Source organism: Saimiri boliviensis, chromosome 9, assembly GCF_048565385.1.
Source record: "Saimiri boliviensis isolate mSaiBol1 chromosome 9, mSaiBol1.pri, whole genome shotgun sequence".
Taxonomy (NCBI): domain Eukaryota; kingdom Metazoa; phylum Chordata; class Mammalia; order Primates; family Cebidae; genus Saimiri; species Saimiri boliviensis.
Genome location: NC_133457.1, coordinates 41,171,939 through 41,189,648, shown reverse-complemented (window position 1 = coordinate 41,189,648; position 17,710 = coordinate 41,171,939). Strand labels below are relative to the sequence as shown.

The 17,710-nt window shown below is 42.8% G+C and overlaps 2 protein-coding genes across 4 annotated transcripts in view; one reads left to right on the top strand and one right to left on the bottom strand.

Moving 5' to 3' along the window:
- Positions 1-4,498: 4,498 nt before the first annotated feature.
- On the bottom strand, positions 4,499-17,647 carry OXSM (3-oxoacyl-ACP synthase, mitochondrial). Its single transcript, XM_003936043.4, has 4 exons — positions 17,522-17,647; positions 8,842-9,087; positions 7,003-8,013; positions 4,499-4,941 (listed from the first exon to the last, which is right to left on the bottom strand). Exons 3-4 carry the CDS (start codon positions 7,980-7,982, stop codon positions 4,539-4,541), a joined length of 1,383 nt encoding a protein of 460 aa, XP_003936092.3. The 5' UTR covers positions 7,983-8,013; positions 8,842-9,087; positions 17,522-17,647; the 3' UTR covers positions 4,499-4,538.
- The window catches only part of NGLY1 (N-glycanase 1), a 61,627-nt gene continuing 61,278 nt past the window's right edge, over positions 17,362-17,710 (top strand). For 2 of the 3 annotated variants that reach the window (XM_010346549.3, XM_039480252.2), the window contains exon 1: positions 17,362-17,542. In XM_010346549.3, the coding sequence (XP_010344851.2) occupies positions 17,412-17,542 (131 nt within the window). In that variant the 5' untranslated portion in view covers positions 17,362-17,411. The remainder of the gene's footprint in view (positions 17,543-17,710) is intronic. The other variant, XM_010346550.3, reaches the window with a different exon arrangement.

Below are 17,710 nucleotides of genomic sequence, written 5' to 3'. Positions count from 1 at the left end.
TGTGTACACATGCGTGTGCTACACACATTGCTGAGTTATGGGAATAGCATTTTTGTTCACAACGTTGATAAGATCTCTCTGCCGTGAAGCTTATATACTACCAGATGGAAGAAAAAAGCCCCAAAGATAAATATATATTTTTACAAGGTAATTTCTAATAGTGAAAAAGATATGAAGATTAGTATATTAAGTAACAAGATTTGAGTCTCAAGACCATTGTTAAACAGGTAATATACTGACTCCATTTTACAGATTGAATCTATTTTCATGAAAAAAATTAGGCTGTGTTAGTGATTTAGATCCAGGCTTACTTATCAAGCCCAAATCCCCCGTTTTGCACCACTCTGGAAAAGCAAAGAGATGTTCAATAACACCACTGTGGGGGAGGGATAGCAAGGGTGCGGAGTTGGGGAGGGATAACATGGGGAGAAATGCCAGGTATAGGTGATGGGGAGGGAGGCAGCAAACCACACTGCCATGTATGTACCTACGCAACAATCTTGCATGTTCTTCACATGTACCCCACAACCTAAAACACAATAAAATATATATTTTAAAAAATAGCACCACTGGGCTGTGGGGTGGAGAAGGATTGGGAAAGAAGAAAAAGGGTTACTTTGGAATTGGTAACTAGGGAAGGCCTCTCTCAAGAAGAGACATTTGTACTGAAAGTCAAATAGAAAGAGGAAGCCAATTTTCACATAAAGAGAAAAGTATTTCAGACAAGAGCAGAAATAAGCTTGGTGTTTTTGAGGATACACATGCAGATACACTAGCACAGTTTAAGCATGAGCAGTATGAGGTAAGATAGGTAAGATTAAAAAGGGAAGACCTGTGAGGTTTCATAGACCTTGTTAAGGTGTTTGAATTCAACCTAAGTCAAGTGGGAAGCCATCAGAAGCTTTTCAGTAGGGAAATGACACAATCCGATTTACACTGTAAAAAGGTCAATTTGTCAGCTATTACAAGAATGAATAATACTTAGAAAGCAATGGAAAGGGGAAGCAGGAAGACCAAAAAGTTGGCCCTTGCAGTTCAGGGAAGAAAGGACAACAGTGGTAGAAATGGAGAGCAGTGAGGGCATATTTTGAAAATGTAATTGGCTAGATTTGTTGAAGGATTAGGAAAGGGAAAAAGGAAATGGGAGAAATCAAGGATGATTCTTACTAGTCTTGTGATCTGAGCTATAGGTGGTTGGTGGAACAATTTACTGAGATTCATTCATTGTTCATCAAATGCTCATTGAGACCAAGTTTGCACCAGGTACTGTTCTAGACACAGGAACTATAGTAGTGAAAGAGGTAGCAAAAATCTCTCCTCTGGTAGAATTTATATTCTGGGTGGGGATGGAGAATAGGAAAGATTAAGAAGGAAGGAATTGGGGAGGGATGGAGGTGAAGGTATCAATTACCATATCCTGCTGATTCTACCTCCTAAACCATGTTTTACAGTAGTTCAAGTAGAAAATGAATGGCAGCTGCATCCACAATCAGGCTACCCCTGAATGTGGCCTTGAAAGATATTGGGAAGGAAAAATCTTCTCAATAGGAAGGGCTTCATCTGGTCACTCACTTCATACAGTAAAAGTGGCTCAAGAAGTAAGAACATATATAAATTCCTGGGCAGTGTCCAAAGGCCTGGCCTTTAGTCAGCAGTCTAGAAAAAAAAGGATGGAAAGAGCAGAACCATATCTTGAGTAGAGGCCTGTGAATGGACATATAGACCCGTTTTGAAGGGTAAAGACTTCTGCATCACACATTTATACCTACCAGAAAGTACCCATCCAGGTAGAAGAACTGAAGAGCCAAGCAGACAAAATGACTTTGCCAATTGACAGTAGCCAGCCTTTGTCACTGGCTACCATATAACTTGCATGAAAGGCATGTGAATCAAGAGCCTACAGTGGGAAAAATGAAGGTTACCTGTGGGCTCAACAATACGGACTTCCACTTTCCAATATCTTGCTATAACAAGATATTGTTACTTGCTATATCCAGAAAGACATAGCAATAGTAAGTAACAATATCTTGCTACTGTTGCTTCTGAGTGTCCAACTGACCTCAAAAGGAAGTACCTGTGGTTTATCTTCATGGGTATAGATACCTATTTCAGATGTGGGTTGGCCTTTCCTACTCACAGAGCCTCAGCCAGCACCACTATCTGCAAGCTTATGGAATAAATAATCCACAGGCATGGAATCCCTTATGACATAGTAGCTGAGCAGGGGGACCTATTGTACAGCAAACAAAATGGTCCTATGACCTTGGTTCCGTAATTTGTATCACATATCATGTCATCTAGATGCAGCTTCAAAGATGCTGGAAGTGCCTTCTAAAGGCACACCTGAATCACCAGCTCAATGACAATTCTGGTACCATCCTCAGGATGCAGCATGTGCTTACATCAAAAACTTTTATATAGGATTAAGTTTGCAATAAAAAGAACATGTAGGTTCAGAAACAAAGGGAGTTGGGAAACATGAGTGGCCCCACTTACTGTCATTTCTAGTGATCCAATCACAATAAGGAATTTCATGCTTCCCATTTTACAGTTCTGGGCATTGCAGAGATGTATTGCAACTAAATAAGATTTTATTTCAGCTAAATAAATAAATAATTTAAGTTGGAAGTCCTGGTCTCCAAAGGATACACACTCTTGCCAGGAGACACAAGAAGTACTACATTGAATAAGATGTAGGTGCCACTAGGACACTTTGAAGTTCTTGTGCCCAAGAACCATAAAGTCAACATACTAACTGTGATAGTTGACCCTAATCCGGTGGAGAAGGTAGTGTTGTGTTCACACAATTCGGACAGGGAGAATATATGTGGAATCTAGGTATCTATGTGGGTATCTCCTGGCATTTCCTTGCCTCCTGATCTCAGTGCTCTATGATACAGGCAGCAGCCACTGTCTGAAAAGGGAATGGTGTGATTGCCAAGGACTTACATTCCTGAGGAATGAGGGTTTGGGTTACAACACTAGGGAAGCCACCAAGGCCTGACAAGATGACAGCCGAGGGTAAAAGGAATTTAGAATGAATAGTGGATTAGAGAGAAGGGGAATAGCATTTGTGGACCTGAGACCAACTGCAGTCCTAGAGGCTGTTATTTATCCTACTAACTACCCTCATACATATTTTATTCCTCAGAAAGAGAGGCCCACAGGAACCATGAAGGAGCTGTTTCATGAACCTCTTTGGAGAAATAGATCTCTGTGGTGCAAGGGATAGTTTATAATGGCCATGAGAAATGGACAGTTCAGATCTCCTGCTGTGCGTGGACAGCTCACAGCCTATGACGAAGCGTGTTATGGGTCCTAATGCAGGCCCATTCCGGAGAGATCTGTTAACTCCTTTAACAGATTTTAAGCCAGGCGGGGTGGCTCATGCCTGTAATCCCAGCACTTTGGGAGGCTGAGGCGGGCAGATCAGAAGTTCAGGAGTTCAAGCCCAGCCTGACCAACATGGTGAAACCCCATCTCTACTAAAAATGCAAAAATTAGCCAGATGTGGTGGCAGGCAAGCGCCTGTAGTCCCAGCTACTTGGGATGCTGAGGCAGGAGAGTTGCTTGAACCTGGGAGGTGGAGGTTGCAGTGAGCCAAGATCGCACCGCTACACTCTAGCCTGGGTGACAAGAGCAAGACTCTGCCTCAAAAAATAAAAAAAATAAAAAATAAAAGATTTTGCCACTCATCAGGCTGGCCAAAACTTTATTAGAATGGTAGTTCAGATTAAGACCCCTCCTACCCAATCCTCTTTCATTCCTGTGCCTCTCTCCTTCCCAGTTGTGGGACTTTGATCACAGTGGGAAGGTTCTCTCTGACTTTTATCTCTGTTAATGACTAGGTGCCAACATAAAGACAAAAAAAATACGAAATGTCAAATCAATTTCAGTTTCATCTTTCAGAGAACTGATGGCTTGGGAGTTTAGAGAAATTTCATTATACTGAATTACAATATGGATAATATGAAGAAAAGAGGGCTAGGTATATAACAGGTAACTAGATCATTACTGGCTGACAGTTTTACTCAAACAATGCTGATGCAAACTTCGTTATAGTCCTTTCTATATATTCTATGGGAATGGCACACCTGGAGTTCTATAGTACAGCAATCCTGCCTAGCAAAGAGGAGTTTGTCACTAAATATCTGTGAAAGGGACAGGAGCAGGTCAAATGCTATAGAAAACTCTTTGACCTAAAGTAATAGGAAGGTCCATGGTTCTCATGGGTCGGGGGGAGGGGTATTTTTGTCTCCCAGAAAACATTTGGCAATGTCTAGAATCACTTTTGGTTGTCACAATTGGGGAAGAGAGTGCTATTGGACTAGATTAGGAAGAGATCAGGATGGTGTTAAACACCTAACAATGTACAGTACAATCTCCCTTCTCCCAACAAAGAATTACTGTACCCAAATATCAATAGTGCCAAGGTTGAGAAACCCTAACATAAAGGATATGTGGGTATCAATGTATAAATATATAATTTCTTCACATATAACATTTAAAAATCAACATTTAATTACAAATGATTTGTTTTACATTCCAGCAATACAAAGTGTTGCATTAGTACCACCAAAACCAAAGGAGTTGCTGAGTCCAATAAATCTTTTCTCACTTTTCCAATCCTGTGCCTTTAGTGGAACATAGTTGAGATCAAATTCTGGTTCTGTACAATCCAGGTTTAAAGTAGGTGGTAGTTTTTGATAATAACAAGCCAGTGTGGTGAAAGCTGCCTCCACCGCCCCTGCAGCTCCTAGCAGGTGTCCTGTTGCTCCCTTAGTTGAGGAAACTGCAAGGGCATATGCATGGTCTTTGAAGAGATGTTTGATAGCTTTGTTTTCAGCAGCATCTCCCAATGGTGTGGAAGTAGCATGTGCATTGATATAGGATATCTCTTCAGGTTGTACACCTGCATCTTTTAAAGCAGCAGCCATACACCTAATAAAACAAGAAAAGACATTTATCAGGACTAAGTTTAATTTTAACAAAAGTCTCTTTATCTTTATGGCTTATGTGAAACAAATGTAGGTATCTGAGCATACTGGATGAAAAGAAACCCTTGCTCTAGTAACAGAACCCCATCTTGGATTACCATGTGAGTTAGGATGCCATCTGCATAGGAATAATGAGTCACATTCACTACCTTAAACTGTTTCATCACCAAGAGTTAAACACACAAGCCAATGCAAGATTGTTTAATCTCAAATAAAATATAACTTCATTTATTTGCATTGGCATTTTTCCTTGGGGGTAAAAAACCATGTTGGCTCAAGACTAGGATAATTTTTCTTCTAGGGATTTTTTGAGTATGGCAACTTTTTATGAGAATTATAATTCTAATTTTTTCTTTCATATTTAATTTAAAACTTGGCATGTTTCCCAATAATCTACTGTTTCAGTGTTTCAAATAACCTTTCAAAATCCTCTTCATTTTGGCTATAAGAGTTCTAAACAAAGAATTACAAACGCAAGCCAAGCCAAACAAACTTAAAAGTAAAAAATATACCTGAAGGAAACTCTGAAATCCTTTTGAATGTCATCTTCTTCTTAGTTCCTAAAAGAAATATACATGTATGTATGTGTGTGTGTGTGTGTGTGTGTGTGTGTGTATAGTATATATAAATATATATTTATTAACAGCCAGCTCAGAGTATAATTTGAAGTATGCTGAAAGATTTCCTGTGAACATAACCATTTCACCTAGTTTGTTACTATGCTTGACATTTTTAGCACCAGCAGCTACTCACTATAATTCAAAAGCAGGCCAGGCATAGTCGCTCATGCCTGTAATCCCAGCACTTTGAGAGGCCAAGGCAGGAGGACTGCTTGAGGCCAGGAGTTCGTGAACAGCTCCGGCAACATAGCAAGACCCCCATCTCTATTAAAAAATAATAATTTAAAAAAAGTAAAATAAAATTCAAAAGTATAATTTAGGGGTAGGTAAACTATGGCACTAGCTAGATGCCTATTTTTGTAGTTTCACTGGAACACATGCATGCCCCCTTATTTACATATTGTCTATGTCTTTCACATGACAATGGCAGAGTTGATTAGTTGCAATAGGCTCCATGGTCCACAAAGCCAAAAATATTTACTATATTTTTCCCATTACAGAAAAGGTTGCTAACTCTGGCTAATTTAACTGCATAAAACATAATATGACTTAAGAAAGTTAAACTGTTAACTATCCATTAACACATTACCAGGGACTTTTTTTTTTTTTCCATTTTACGTGTACTCATCTATAACAGTTAACTTCAATATAGCCCTTAAACCAGCAAGATCACCATCACCTGCGAGCATGTTAGAACTACAGAATCTTCCAGCTTGGGAAATAAAGCGAGAACCCCATCTCTACAAAAAATAAAAAAATAAACTGGTCTCAGTGGTGCATTTCTGTAGTCCCAGCTACTCAGGAGGCTGAGGTGAGAGGACTGCTTGAGCCCAGGAGTTAGAGACTGCAATAAGACCAGCATGGGCAACACAGCGAGACTCTGTCTCTAGAAACGCAAAACAAAACAGAATCTCAATCACAACCCTAGACCTACAGAATCAGAATTGGCATTTTAGATAATATCCCTAGGTGATTATAGTTTGAGAAGTGCTGACTTGAAAAGAACAGTCTGTTGCAATGGGGCAAAGATCACACACATCTAGAAGGGTTGACTTTACTTTCCAAGTCTGATGAAGGGTCAAAGAGGACGACTTTGTGAGGGAGCACACTGATGCTTAAGTACAGATGGAGGCATGACAAATTGGCAAAGACATACATGGTCTTTTTTTGTAACTCTATTAGGTTTAATTCAAATGCAATTTTTGTAAGGATATTCAAATGCTCTGAAATACTTCAAACGTCTTAAGCAAAGAATTTAAAAATCTTTAGTCTAAAAGAGAAAAACAATAGAGATACTGTACATCAAGGCCAGATACTACAATTTTCCCTAGAAGTGTCTTATTTGGATACATATTTTCATTTTGAAGGAAATAACCCATCTTTACCTTAAGGCACCTTCTCCTTCAGGATCAGGGGCAGTTATGTGAGCAGCATCACCTGAGAGTCCATAGCCCAAAACTTCTGCATAGATGCGGGCTCTTCTCTGAATAGCATGTTCATATTCTTCCAGCACCAGCACAGCTGCACCTTCTCCCATTACAAAACCATCTCTCTTTGGATGAAATGGTCGACATGCCAACTTGGGATCTGAGTTTGTGCTCAGAGCCCTGGCTCTGGAAAACCCAGCAAGAGATAAAGGGCTAATACAAGAATCTGTACCTCCAGCCACCATCACATCAGCATCACCACGGGCTACAAATCTGAAAGAGTCTCCCACAGCATGAGCTCCTGTGGTACAGGCTGTGGACACCGCATGATTGGGGCCCTTGAGTTTATATCGAATGCTAACCTGGCCTGCTGCCATATTGACCAGAATCTTAGGGACAAAAAATGGACTAACTTTATTATAACCTTTTGTCTGAAAATTCAAAGCAGTTTCAGAAACAACTTCAAGAGGAATCATTCCCATGCCAATTGCAACACCAGTAGCCACTTGATCAGCTTCTGACTGAGGATGCCAGCCGGAATCCTTCATGGCTAATTCTGCAGCCCCCATAGCCATGATGGTGGGAGAAGACATGGACTTGATATCTGCTTTGGACACAAAGTTTTGTTCATTGAACTGACCTTCATCACAACCTCTTGGCACATAAGCAGCAACACTGCAAGGGAGACTCTTATACTCTTCACCGACCAGTGAAACAATTCCACTCTCTCCTCGCATAAGACGATCCCAAACCAGGTGAGTTCCAACACCAAGAGGAGTCACTAAGCCAATGCCTGTAATGACAACTCGCCTATGCAATCTGGACATTGGCACAGTTCCGAAAAACTTCCTTTTACTTCTTGTTAACTGCTGGCATAATCTTGAACACAGAAGATGAGTGCGTGTAATTTTCAGGAAATTTTGCAGGCAGTTGGACATGATTAAGATTCAGATGATCAGAAACACATTCCTGTAACAGACCACAACACACCTAGGAGGTATTCTTTTAAATAGCTTAAGGGCCTAAGGAAAAACATCTAAGGTGTTCCTTTGGGTACTTGATATGAGCTGCTAATGAGCACAGGGAAGATGTTCCATAATTTTAATTTATACCTTATCATCAAACCACCTGTTTAAACTTATCTCCTTTTTAAGATTTTAAGTGCCCTCTGACATTTGAAGACAAAGAAATGAAGTGACGATTCATTCGATTCACCAAAACAGAGTAATTCAATGAAAAATATAAAGGCACCTCTAGCCTGATATGAGCTGCAGGAAGCATCCTTTCTCAGGATAACTTCTAAATAGCATTTCTGGTGTCAGTGGCACAGAAAACACATTTCAGGGCATATTCTTTTAAGTAGGTAAGTGGCTTTATCAATCTTCAATACTTAAGGATAACCACCCTTTCAAAAGGCCACCCAGTGCTAAGAGCCCTAGACTGGTCGTCTGGATACATGATTTGGCAATCGACTCTGTGACCAAGCTTGCGACTGGGGGAAGGGGACAAGTCTTTCCACTCCTCTAAACTTCTCCAATTGAATCATCTATGGAAGTAGTGGTTAGGACTGGCTGATCATTTCAAGGGTGCTACGAAGGCCAAAGGCGGGACTAGAACGGTGCAGCCATTCCCTGCGCCGCCTCTCAGGCACCGCCGCACACGGACGCACCCGAAGCAGCATGGAGAGAGAAAAATCAAGCCCCAGGTCCTCGGACTCCCCTCTCGAAATTCAACCCCGACTTGATGTGATTTTAAAGGAGGAAAGGAGGGGAGAAGGAGGAAGGTAGCGAGCGATACCTGTCACAGGGATCGCGCAGGACGCGCCGCCACCGTCCTGGGCGATGACGCTGCGGAGCACACGCGCAGGCGCGCACGCACGTACGCGCATGTGCGCTCCCTCGCACGGGTCACGTTCGACTCCCGCCTGTTGACTTTGAGCGGCGTCCCCGTGGCGGAGGTCAGACCGTGGGAGGCGACGGGGGACCTGTGTGCCTCAAGAGACACCTCTCTCGGAACTTCAGTGACTCGCCGATAATCAAGGACCTGCACATAACCCGATGAAATAGCATTTTCACCCATCAAAACGGCATTTTTCTTTGGCAGTGATAATGCCCAAATATTCCCATGTTGTCAGAGAACCCCATTGTACCCTACTGGAATTCTAAGAAAGGAAAGTACTGCCGTCCCAGAGTTATTGCTGTAGCTCGCAGAATTATTAGTAATTGTGAGTAAAGCAGAACTAACCAAAATAGCCAACATCAGGAAATTGGTTGTCTATCTCCGAATGCCATGCAGCCGTTTAAAATAACTCTACAGGTGACTATTAATGAGATGTTGAGACTGTTTGTTAGGAGACATAGTTACAAAACAATACCTATCTGTTTTTTTCAAAAATAATTATTTAAAGGTCTGCAAGATGTGTAATGATTGTGATCTCCCTCATTTTTGCTTAGCTTTATTTAATACCTTTTCTACAATAAACAAATGTTTTTGTAATAAAGTTTTTACTTCTTAAAAGTTGTCACCAGGCTGTTCTGCCTATGGAGTAGCCATTCTTTGTTCCTTTACTTTCCTAACAAACTTGCTTCCAATCAAAAAAAAAAAAAAAAAAAAATTATCACCAGATTAGAGACACAGCTTCCCAAAGTGCTGGAGTTACAGCTGTGAGCCACTGTACCTGGTGAACATACAGTTTTAATGTGCTTTTTTGTTTTTCTTTTGTAACATCACAAAATCATCTTGGATAAGAAGTGACAAATTAAATCTTGCAGAAAAGTACAAAGACTAAAAGTAAAAAGACCATCATTTTTATACCTACCTTTTATCACCTTTTCTTTGCTCTGGAAAGGGTGGGAAATTTTATGATATTTTATAGCTTTATATATTTGGTACCATGTTTCCTGCTATAATACCATTGTGTTTCCTTGCACCAAAATCTTCAAATGGGCTCTGCTTATCCTACCCTTCTGTTAAGACTTCTTAGGTTTGCCTTAAATTCTTTGTAATCCGATTCAAAACTATCTTTCTAGTTAAGGCTCCCATTCTCTATTAAATGTGCTTTCCACCCAGTAAACTGATTTTCTCACTACACTATGTCTTGATTGACCCTAACTTTTCTCATCTCTGTACTTTCCTATTTTCAACAACCATTCATTTTCCTCCTCTCTATGCTTGAATGCAAAAATGAGTAGAGGTATGGCTCCTGCTTTCAAGAAGTTCATTGTCTAGTAAAGGGAGACAGCCATAGAAACAAGTACAAACTATTGAAACAGGTGCTATAATAGAATTATTATAACACAAAAGGGACAGTGAGGTCTGTGCTACCTAGTGAAGTCAGAAAAAGCTTCAGAGGAATGATCCTTGAACTGCATCTTGGAAATGAATGTTTGTCCAGTAAATTGGGTGGGAAAGGGCATCCTGGCAGGAGGAGTAGAACAAAAGCCTGGAGAATGAAGTGCCATGGTATCTTCCAAAACTGTTAAGTATGTGGCCAGCATCATGTTTGAGGTATGGGACAAAGCAACAGTAAAAGCATGAGAGCAAGGCAGGGGCCGGATCACAAAAGCCTGGGGTGCCATACTGAGGACTTTAGATTTAATCCTGTAGTTCAGACAGCATATGCTGGCCTCCAGGGTATAATTTGAAGTGCACCATTCATTTTTGTTGGTGGTGGGTGGTTGTTTGTTTGTTTGTTTGTTTGTTTTGAGACAGAAGTGTCTCTGTCTTGCCAGGCTAGAGTGCAGTGGTGCGATCTCAGCTCATTGCAACCTCTACCTCCTGGGTTCAAGTGATTCTCCTGCCTCAGCCTGCTATAATACCAATGGTATTATAGCAGGAAACGTACCAAATATATAAAGTAGCTTGGACTACAGGCGTGTGCCACCACGCCCAGCTAATTTTTGTATTTTTAGTAGAGACAGAGTTTTACCATGTTTGCCAGGATGGTCTCGATCTCCTGACCTCATGATCCGCCTGCCTCGGCCTCCCAAAGTGCTGGGATTACAGGTGTCAATGAACATTATTTTATTGAATCTAAACTGCTTTAGAAAGGACATGGTAAACTCTCTCATTCCCTTCACCAGAGTCTCTATTACTCCTTTTCACCTTGAACAAAGTCACCTAAAAATTTAAGTTACCAGCCTGGTTCTTAACTTAGAATGTGGGTAGAGGGGGGCCATAGAAACCTTTTTACCAGGAGACCAACATGATCAAATGGATGCTTTAGAAAGATCACTATTGCACAAAAGAACAGGGTGGGTTGGAAGGATGTGGAAAGGGACACAGGGAAGAAAGCTAAGAATAGATGAAACGTGATGAGGTTCTGAAGGCAATGGTGAGGAGATGTTGAGAAGGAAACATAACTAGGATGTTGTACATGATTTAAGGAGGGTGGGGAGTCTCTCACAGCTAGCAAGTCCTCTCCTTTACCACCTTCTTAACCTCTCAGTTTAAGGCTTCTGTTCAAATCTCCCCTCCTCACTGACACTGCAGCCCACAGTGAAATTTTCCTCCCTCTAAACTAGTAGGTCTCAAAGTTTACTGTGAGTCAAAATCACCTGAAGTGCTTGTTACCATGCAGGTTGCTGGGCCCCGCCTTTAAAGATGGAGCTTCAGAATTTGTTTCCCTGACAAGTTTCCTGGTGATGCTGCTGTTTGTCCAACCACTGCTCTAAACTTACTATGACTTCCATGAGAGTAGGGACCATAGTTGTCTCCTTCACACTGCTTGGCATCTAGTAGTCACTTCACAAATATACAACGGATGAATGAATTATGGAATGAATAAATCAACATTTATCCTTACATTTGATAGTACACATGCACTTTTTGTGCATTTCTTACCAAATGACTTTTGTCAAAACTAATGCCATAGCATTAATACTGTGATAACAATGTATAGTCCAAAAATCTTAGAAATCACTATTTTAAAAAAATCATCTAAGGGCCAGGCGCGGTGGTTCACGCCTGTAATCCCAGCACTTTGGGAGGCTGAGACAGGTGGATCACAAAGTCAGGTGTTCAAGACCAGCCTGACCAATATGATGAAACCCCGTCTCTTTTAAAAATAAATAAAATTTAAAAATCATCTGAAATTTAAGTCCTTCCAAATAACTCTTTAGCAACACTTCTGTTAAAGTTCTTGAGTAACTATAATCTCTTCTGAATACCACCATTTATAACACTATGAAGGGAATCCATTATAAGGGATTTTGTCTCATTTTCCTGGCTGCTTCCTCCACTTCAGTCAAGTTAGAGATATTCTAATTCTTCAGTTTCCTTTAGAAAAGCTGAATAAGCTACTCTAACTTTCTTTATACCAATCATTGTTTCAAACAACTGAAGAATGGTCTAATACTAAATCAGCATTGAAATTCTTGTTCTTTGATTTTTTTTTTGTTCCAAAATATTTGTTTCCAGGATTTCACCTTTATTAAAAACATCATTTTTAGAGTTGACATATCATAGCACTATTCTTCTTTTTTCTTTTTTCTTTTTTTTTTTTTTTTTGAGCTAGAGTACCACTCTGTCGCGCAGGCTGGAGTACAGTGGCGCAATTTCAGCTCACTGCAAACTCTGCCTTCTGGGTTCAAGCGCTTCTCCTGCCTCTCAGCCTCCCAAGTAGCTGGGACTACAGGCGTGCACTACCATGCCTGGCTAACACCATTCTTTAATAAAATAGAAAAAAGACACGCCTATAATCCCAGCACTCTGGGAGGCCGAGTTGGATGGGTCATGAAGTCAAGAGATTGAGATCATCCTGGTCAACAAGTTGAAACCCCCTCTCTACTAAAAATAGAAAAATTAGCTGGGCATGGTGGCGCATGCCTATAGTGCCAGCTACTCGGGAGGCTGAGACAGGAGAATTGCTTGAACCCAGGAGGTGGAGGTTGTGGTGAGCCGAGATCACGCCATTGCACTCCAGCCTGGGTAACAAGAGTGAAACTCTCTCAAAAAAAAAAAAGAAAAAAAAATAGAAAAAAGAAAGAACCCTCTAAATTTTTCCCAGGATTGATTTGGTTATATTAAAAAATTAGCCTCCATAAAAACCATTAGCAAGGGGAGGGGTTGAAGTCATTCAGGAATTTGTATAGTGATTCACTATTATGTGATTATATTAAGTGATTAACCAACAACTATTCAGTACCCGCTGTATACAAAGCAGTCTGAGACAGATGGCACAAGAGACCTTTAATCTAATAGGGAAGATAAAACTAATGACAACTTACAGAGAGAGGATGTTTTAGTTGAGGAAACAAGTTATTGTGAAGAGAAAAAAGTCATTTTGTTGCCCCACAAAAGTACCCTATGGCCATTCTGTCTGTCAAAGGGAAGCCTGAGCTGACAGCTTTCTACCCTTCACTTGACACCTCTGCATTAACACCAGAGCATTTCCGTTTTGGTGTTTTTTGTATAAACAATCTATGATTTTTTGGGGGGGTGGGGGTAGAGACAGGGTCTTGCCATGTTGCCCAAGCTAGTCTGAAACTCCTGGGCTCAAGTGATCCACATACCTCGACCTCCCAAATTATTGGGATTACAGGCATGAGCCACCATGTCCAACCCCTAAAATTTTATTTAAAAAAAAGAGTTACGTTGCTTTTTTTAAAAAGTCACAAATACTGTATAATATATAATATTCTCATATAATTAGTACAGGATAAATCAATGTATCAATGGAAAAAAGAAACCCAAATGAAGAGGAATAAAGTTTGTGATAGCTATACTCCTAGACCCAAGCCCCCAGTCCATTGTGCAGTTGAAGGAGACTAGATTTCCCAGACTCTCCGTTTTTACCTTTTTATGTATTTGTTTTTTATTTTATTTTTTGTAAATCTGGCCTTACTGAAATGCCCCCTTTTATCTTGATGAGGCCTCATTCTTAGAAATGATATGGTAGAGAAAATGCTGTATGTCATTTTTATTTCTAGGCTCATGAGATTAAAAGTAGGTGTGACTGTTTTTGTGTGTGTGTCCACTTGTGCATTAACTAATTGCAGAAGTCTCTGAGGCTCTATAGCAGGAATTAGTAAACTACAGCCTGCAGACCAAATCCAGCAGGCTATCTGGATTTGTAAATAAAATTTCACTAGACCATAGCCATGCCCATTTATTTCAAGTATTGACTGTGGAGCTACAACTGCAGAAGCAGAGTTAAATAGTTGAGACAGACCCTACGGCTCATAAAGCCTAAAACATTTACTATGTGGCCCTTTACAGAAAATGTTTTTGGCCCCTGTTCTATGGGATGGAAGGAGATTGGGTCCACTGACATTATGACACCTGCATTATTAAACAGTTATATGAGCCAGAAAGAAATTACTCTTGTGTTAAGCCACTGAAAATTTTAGTTGTAGAAGCCAGCAACATACTACTATCTATCTGTTGAACACACTATTCTTGGAAGCTGGTCCAAAGAGCTACATATTTATTAAAAATTGTATGTCTATCTGGCAGACAAATAGTCATTGAAGTGGATGGCATGGTTTAGGGTCTTGCTTGGAGATTCTGGAAAAAAAATTTCAAGTCTTAAAAGCAAACAAATGAAACGTCAAGAAATTTAAAAGAGATTACTCAGGAAATGTGGGTAACCCCCCATATAGGCACCTAGGAATGAGAGCTAAGCAGAACCCTGGCACAGTTAGGGCTTGAGGAATATCTCACTTTACAGTGTTACTACTCAGGTATTTCCTTTTATATATCCTTTACATAATCATGTATTAGTTTATAGAAATAGGGCTTGAAGGCTCCCTTTATATAATCCTCTATATATAATATTAATAGTTGATAGTATGAGTACCTGAAGAATATTTCCCTACATATATACCTATAATTATATCTTAGTTTATAATCGGAGAAATGCCTAGAGCAGACATGGTGCAGAGCATGAATTAAGGGCAAAACAGTTACACCAGAACAAGAATCCATGGCCCAGGCAGCAGCGCTCAGTATTGTAAAGATACCCGCTGTCTGGTAGGCTTGGAGCGAGAGCCACTCCTCCTGATAAAGGAGTTGTAGGACCTTGCTCCAGTTCTTGTGGAAGGCTGCCCTCAGAACGGCAATCCACCTTGGTGACTGTGAACTTTATCAGCTCTTCCTACTGTGCTGCTTGAAAAGCATCTTTCCACAGAATCCACTGGAAGCTGCCAGAAGGTGGTGGTAACCTTGACAGCTCTGTCACTGCTATGTGACTTAAAGCATCCTTCCATAAATCTTCTTAGAAGTAGTTTTCCCATAGATAGAAGTATCGCACACGGCACCCTCTTCACTGCACACGGCCCACCTCCATGCCTCGGTGACCTAATGGGGGTGGACCCCTTACTGCACACGGCCCTTGCCTTCATGGGAACGGGCCCCTTGCTGCACGCTGTCCACCTCCTGGCCTAGGTGACCTAATGGGGGTGGACCCTATGTTTTATTGCTCACGACCCTATCACTATCCTTAAAGATCATTTCACTCACTGCCCTACCCCCTAACCTATACACAATAAATACTCATGCTTCTGGACATTTGGGGCCTCGCCAGCCTCTCGCCAGCCTTGCCTCACCGGCCTTGCCTGACTCCACTTATAGGTGGCATGCCCCCCGCCCGCCAGAGCCCAGCTGCATTTTCTTTGTACTTCTGTGTCCTGTCTCTTTATTTCTCAGATCCTGCGCCTCAGCACAGCATAAGGCTCACCCCACGAGCCTGTGGGGCACTCAGTCCTACATCTGGCTCCCAACGTGCCCTACAAGGAAAACCACTTATCTTTTTTTTCTTTTTTTGTGAGACGGAGTCTCACTTTGTCGCCAGGCTGCAGTGTCATGGTGCCGTCTCGGCTCACAGCAACTTCAGACTCCTTGGTTCAAGCATTTCTCCTGCCTCAGCCTCCCAAGTAGCCGGGATTACAGGAACACGCAACCACGCCCAGCTAATTTTTGTATTTTTAGTAGAGACAGGGTTTCACCATGTTGGCCGGGATGGTCTGGATCTCCTGACCTCCTGAGCCGCCCGCCTCGGCCTCTCAAAGTGCTGGAATTATAGGCCTGAGCCACTGCACCCAGCGCAAATCACTTCTTAAGAAATAAGTTCAAGAAAAATATTTGTTGAGGTTGAGAAGGAATTTCTGCAAAGAAAGAAGCCAGTGGTAAAGCACACTTTCAAGGACATGGTGGGGCAGAGACTGGACTAAAGTAATTAGAGATGCATCTTCTAAGAGGAATAAAACACCTAGGATCTACCTAAAAAACAAGTCACAAAATAATAGTTACCCTTACTGTGTGGGATGCAAATTTTTATTCTCTTCCCTCCCCGCCCACGACATTCTATTATGCATATGTTTTACCCTGGTCGCTATGGTGTAAACGGAATCCACAACCCATTATTATGTTGCAATGTATGGTTTAAAAATACTTCTTGGGCCGGGCGCGGTGGCTCACGCCTGTAATCCCAGCACTTTGGGAGGCCGAGGCGGGTGGATCACGAGGTCAAGAGATCGAGACCATCCTGGTCAACATGGTGAAACCCCGTCTCTACTAAAAATACAAAAAATTAGCTGGGCATGGTGGTGTGTGCCTGTAATCCCAGCTACTCAGGAGGCTGAGGCAGGAGAATTACCTGAACCCAGGAGGCGGAGGTTGCGGTGAGCCGAAGCCATTGCAGACCAGCCTGGGCAACAAGAGCGAAACAGAGGAATCATATACAAGTTGAGCTGGCACTTTGATTTTCAGACATTCTCAAAATTCTGAAAAGAATTCATGTAACAAACCCAGCCCAGTTTATAGCCACGGTTTTGTTTTTGATGTCTGTTGCTCCTTTCTTCTGGGATCTTTCATCCCCATCTGTGTAGAACGGCCTGACAACCAGCGAAGGAGATGGCTTTAAGGTCGTTTTACTTGTAGGGAAAGGAGGGAGGTACATGCGGTTTCTCCGCTTTAGTAGCTGGATCAGGTCGGCTGGCCCAGGGCGCAGAGGGATCCGGGTTTCCGAGAGGACCGTGCCAGCACCACTCGCCCGGTGCCTTTAGACAGAAGCCTGCCTCCCGTCCAGCCGAGCTCTTGGGTCCCGAGGACGGAAACGCCCTCCTCCCGGCCACGCCCCTCAGTTCCGGCGCCCAGGCCCCGCCCCTCCTTGCGGAACCCCTCCCCAACCTGTCCGACGGCGCACCCACCTCGGGTCGAAGCCCCCGCCCCTGCCGCCCGAGGCCCCCACCCCTTCTGATCAGCCCCTCGCTCCTCCCCAAGGGGCCGCGGCCGCACCCCGCCGAGCTCCCGGCTCCCGGCCCGGGACTCCGCCCCCGCCGGTGGCTGCGGTAGCCGCCGCGCGCCGAGGCGCCTGCTCAGTGTGGGACGCGAGCGCGGGGGGCGGTGCCGGCCGCTGGCGCTCAAGCATGGCGGCGGCGGCGCTCGGCAGCTCCTCGGGCTCGGCGTCCCCGGCCGTGGCCGAGCTCTGTCAGAACACTCCGGAGACCTTTCTGGAGGCCTCCAAGCTGCTGCTCACCTATGCTGACAACATCCTCAGGTGCAGGGCAACGGGGTCCCACGGCGGGTACCGGGGCAGGTGGGCCGCGGCGCCTGGTCGGCCCGGGACTGGGTGCGTCGGCCCGAGCCCCGGAGGGCACCGACGCCCGGACACAGCGGGACCTGGAGCGGGTTCTGCTCCTAACGTCCGAGCCCACCGGCCGAGGGC

What these genes read in the sequence shown, in the direction of transcription:
- OXSM (XM_003936043.4), bottom strand. Translation starts at nt 7,982, where the DNA reads ATGTCCAACTGCCTGCAAAATTTCCTGAAAATTACACGCACTCATCTT. An exon ending in GAAGGAGAAGGTGCCTTAAG is followed by an intron (nt 4,942 to 7,002) that starts GTAAAGATGGGT and finishes TTGTTTTATTAG; the next exon opens with GTGTATGGCTGCTGCTTTAA.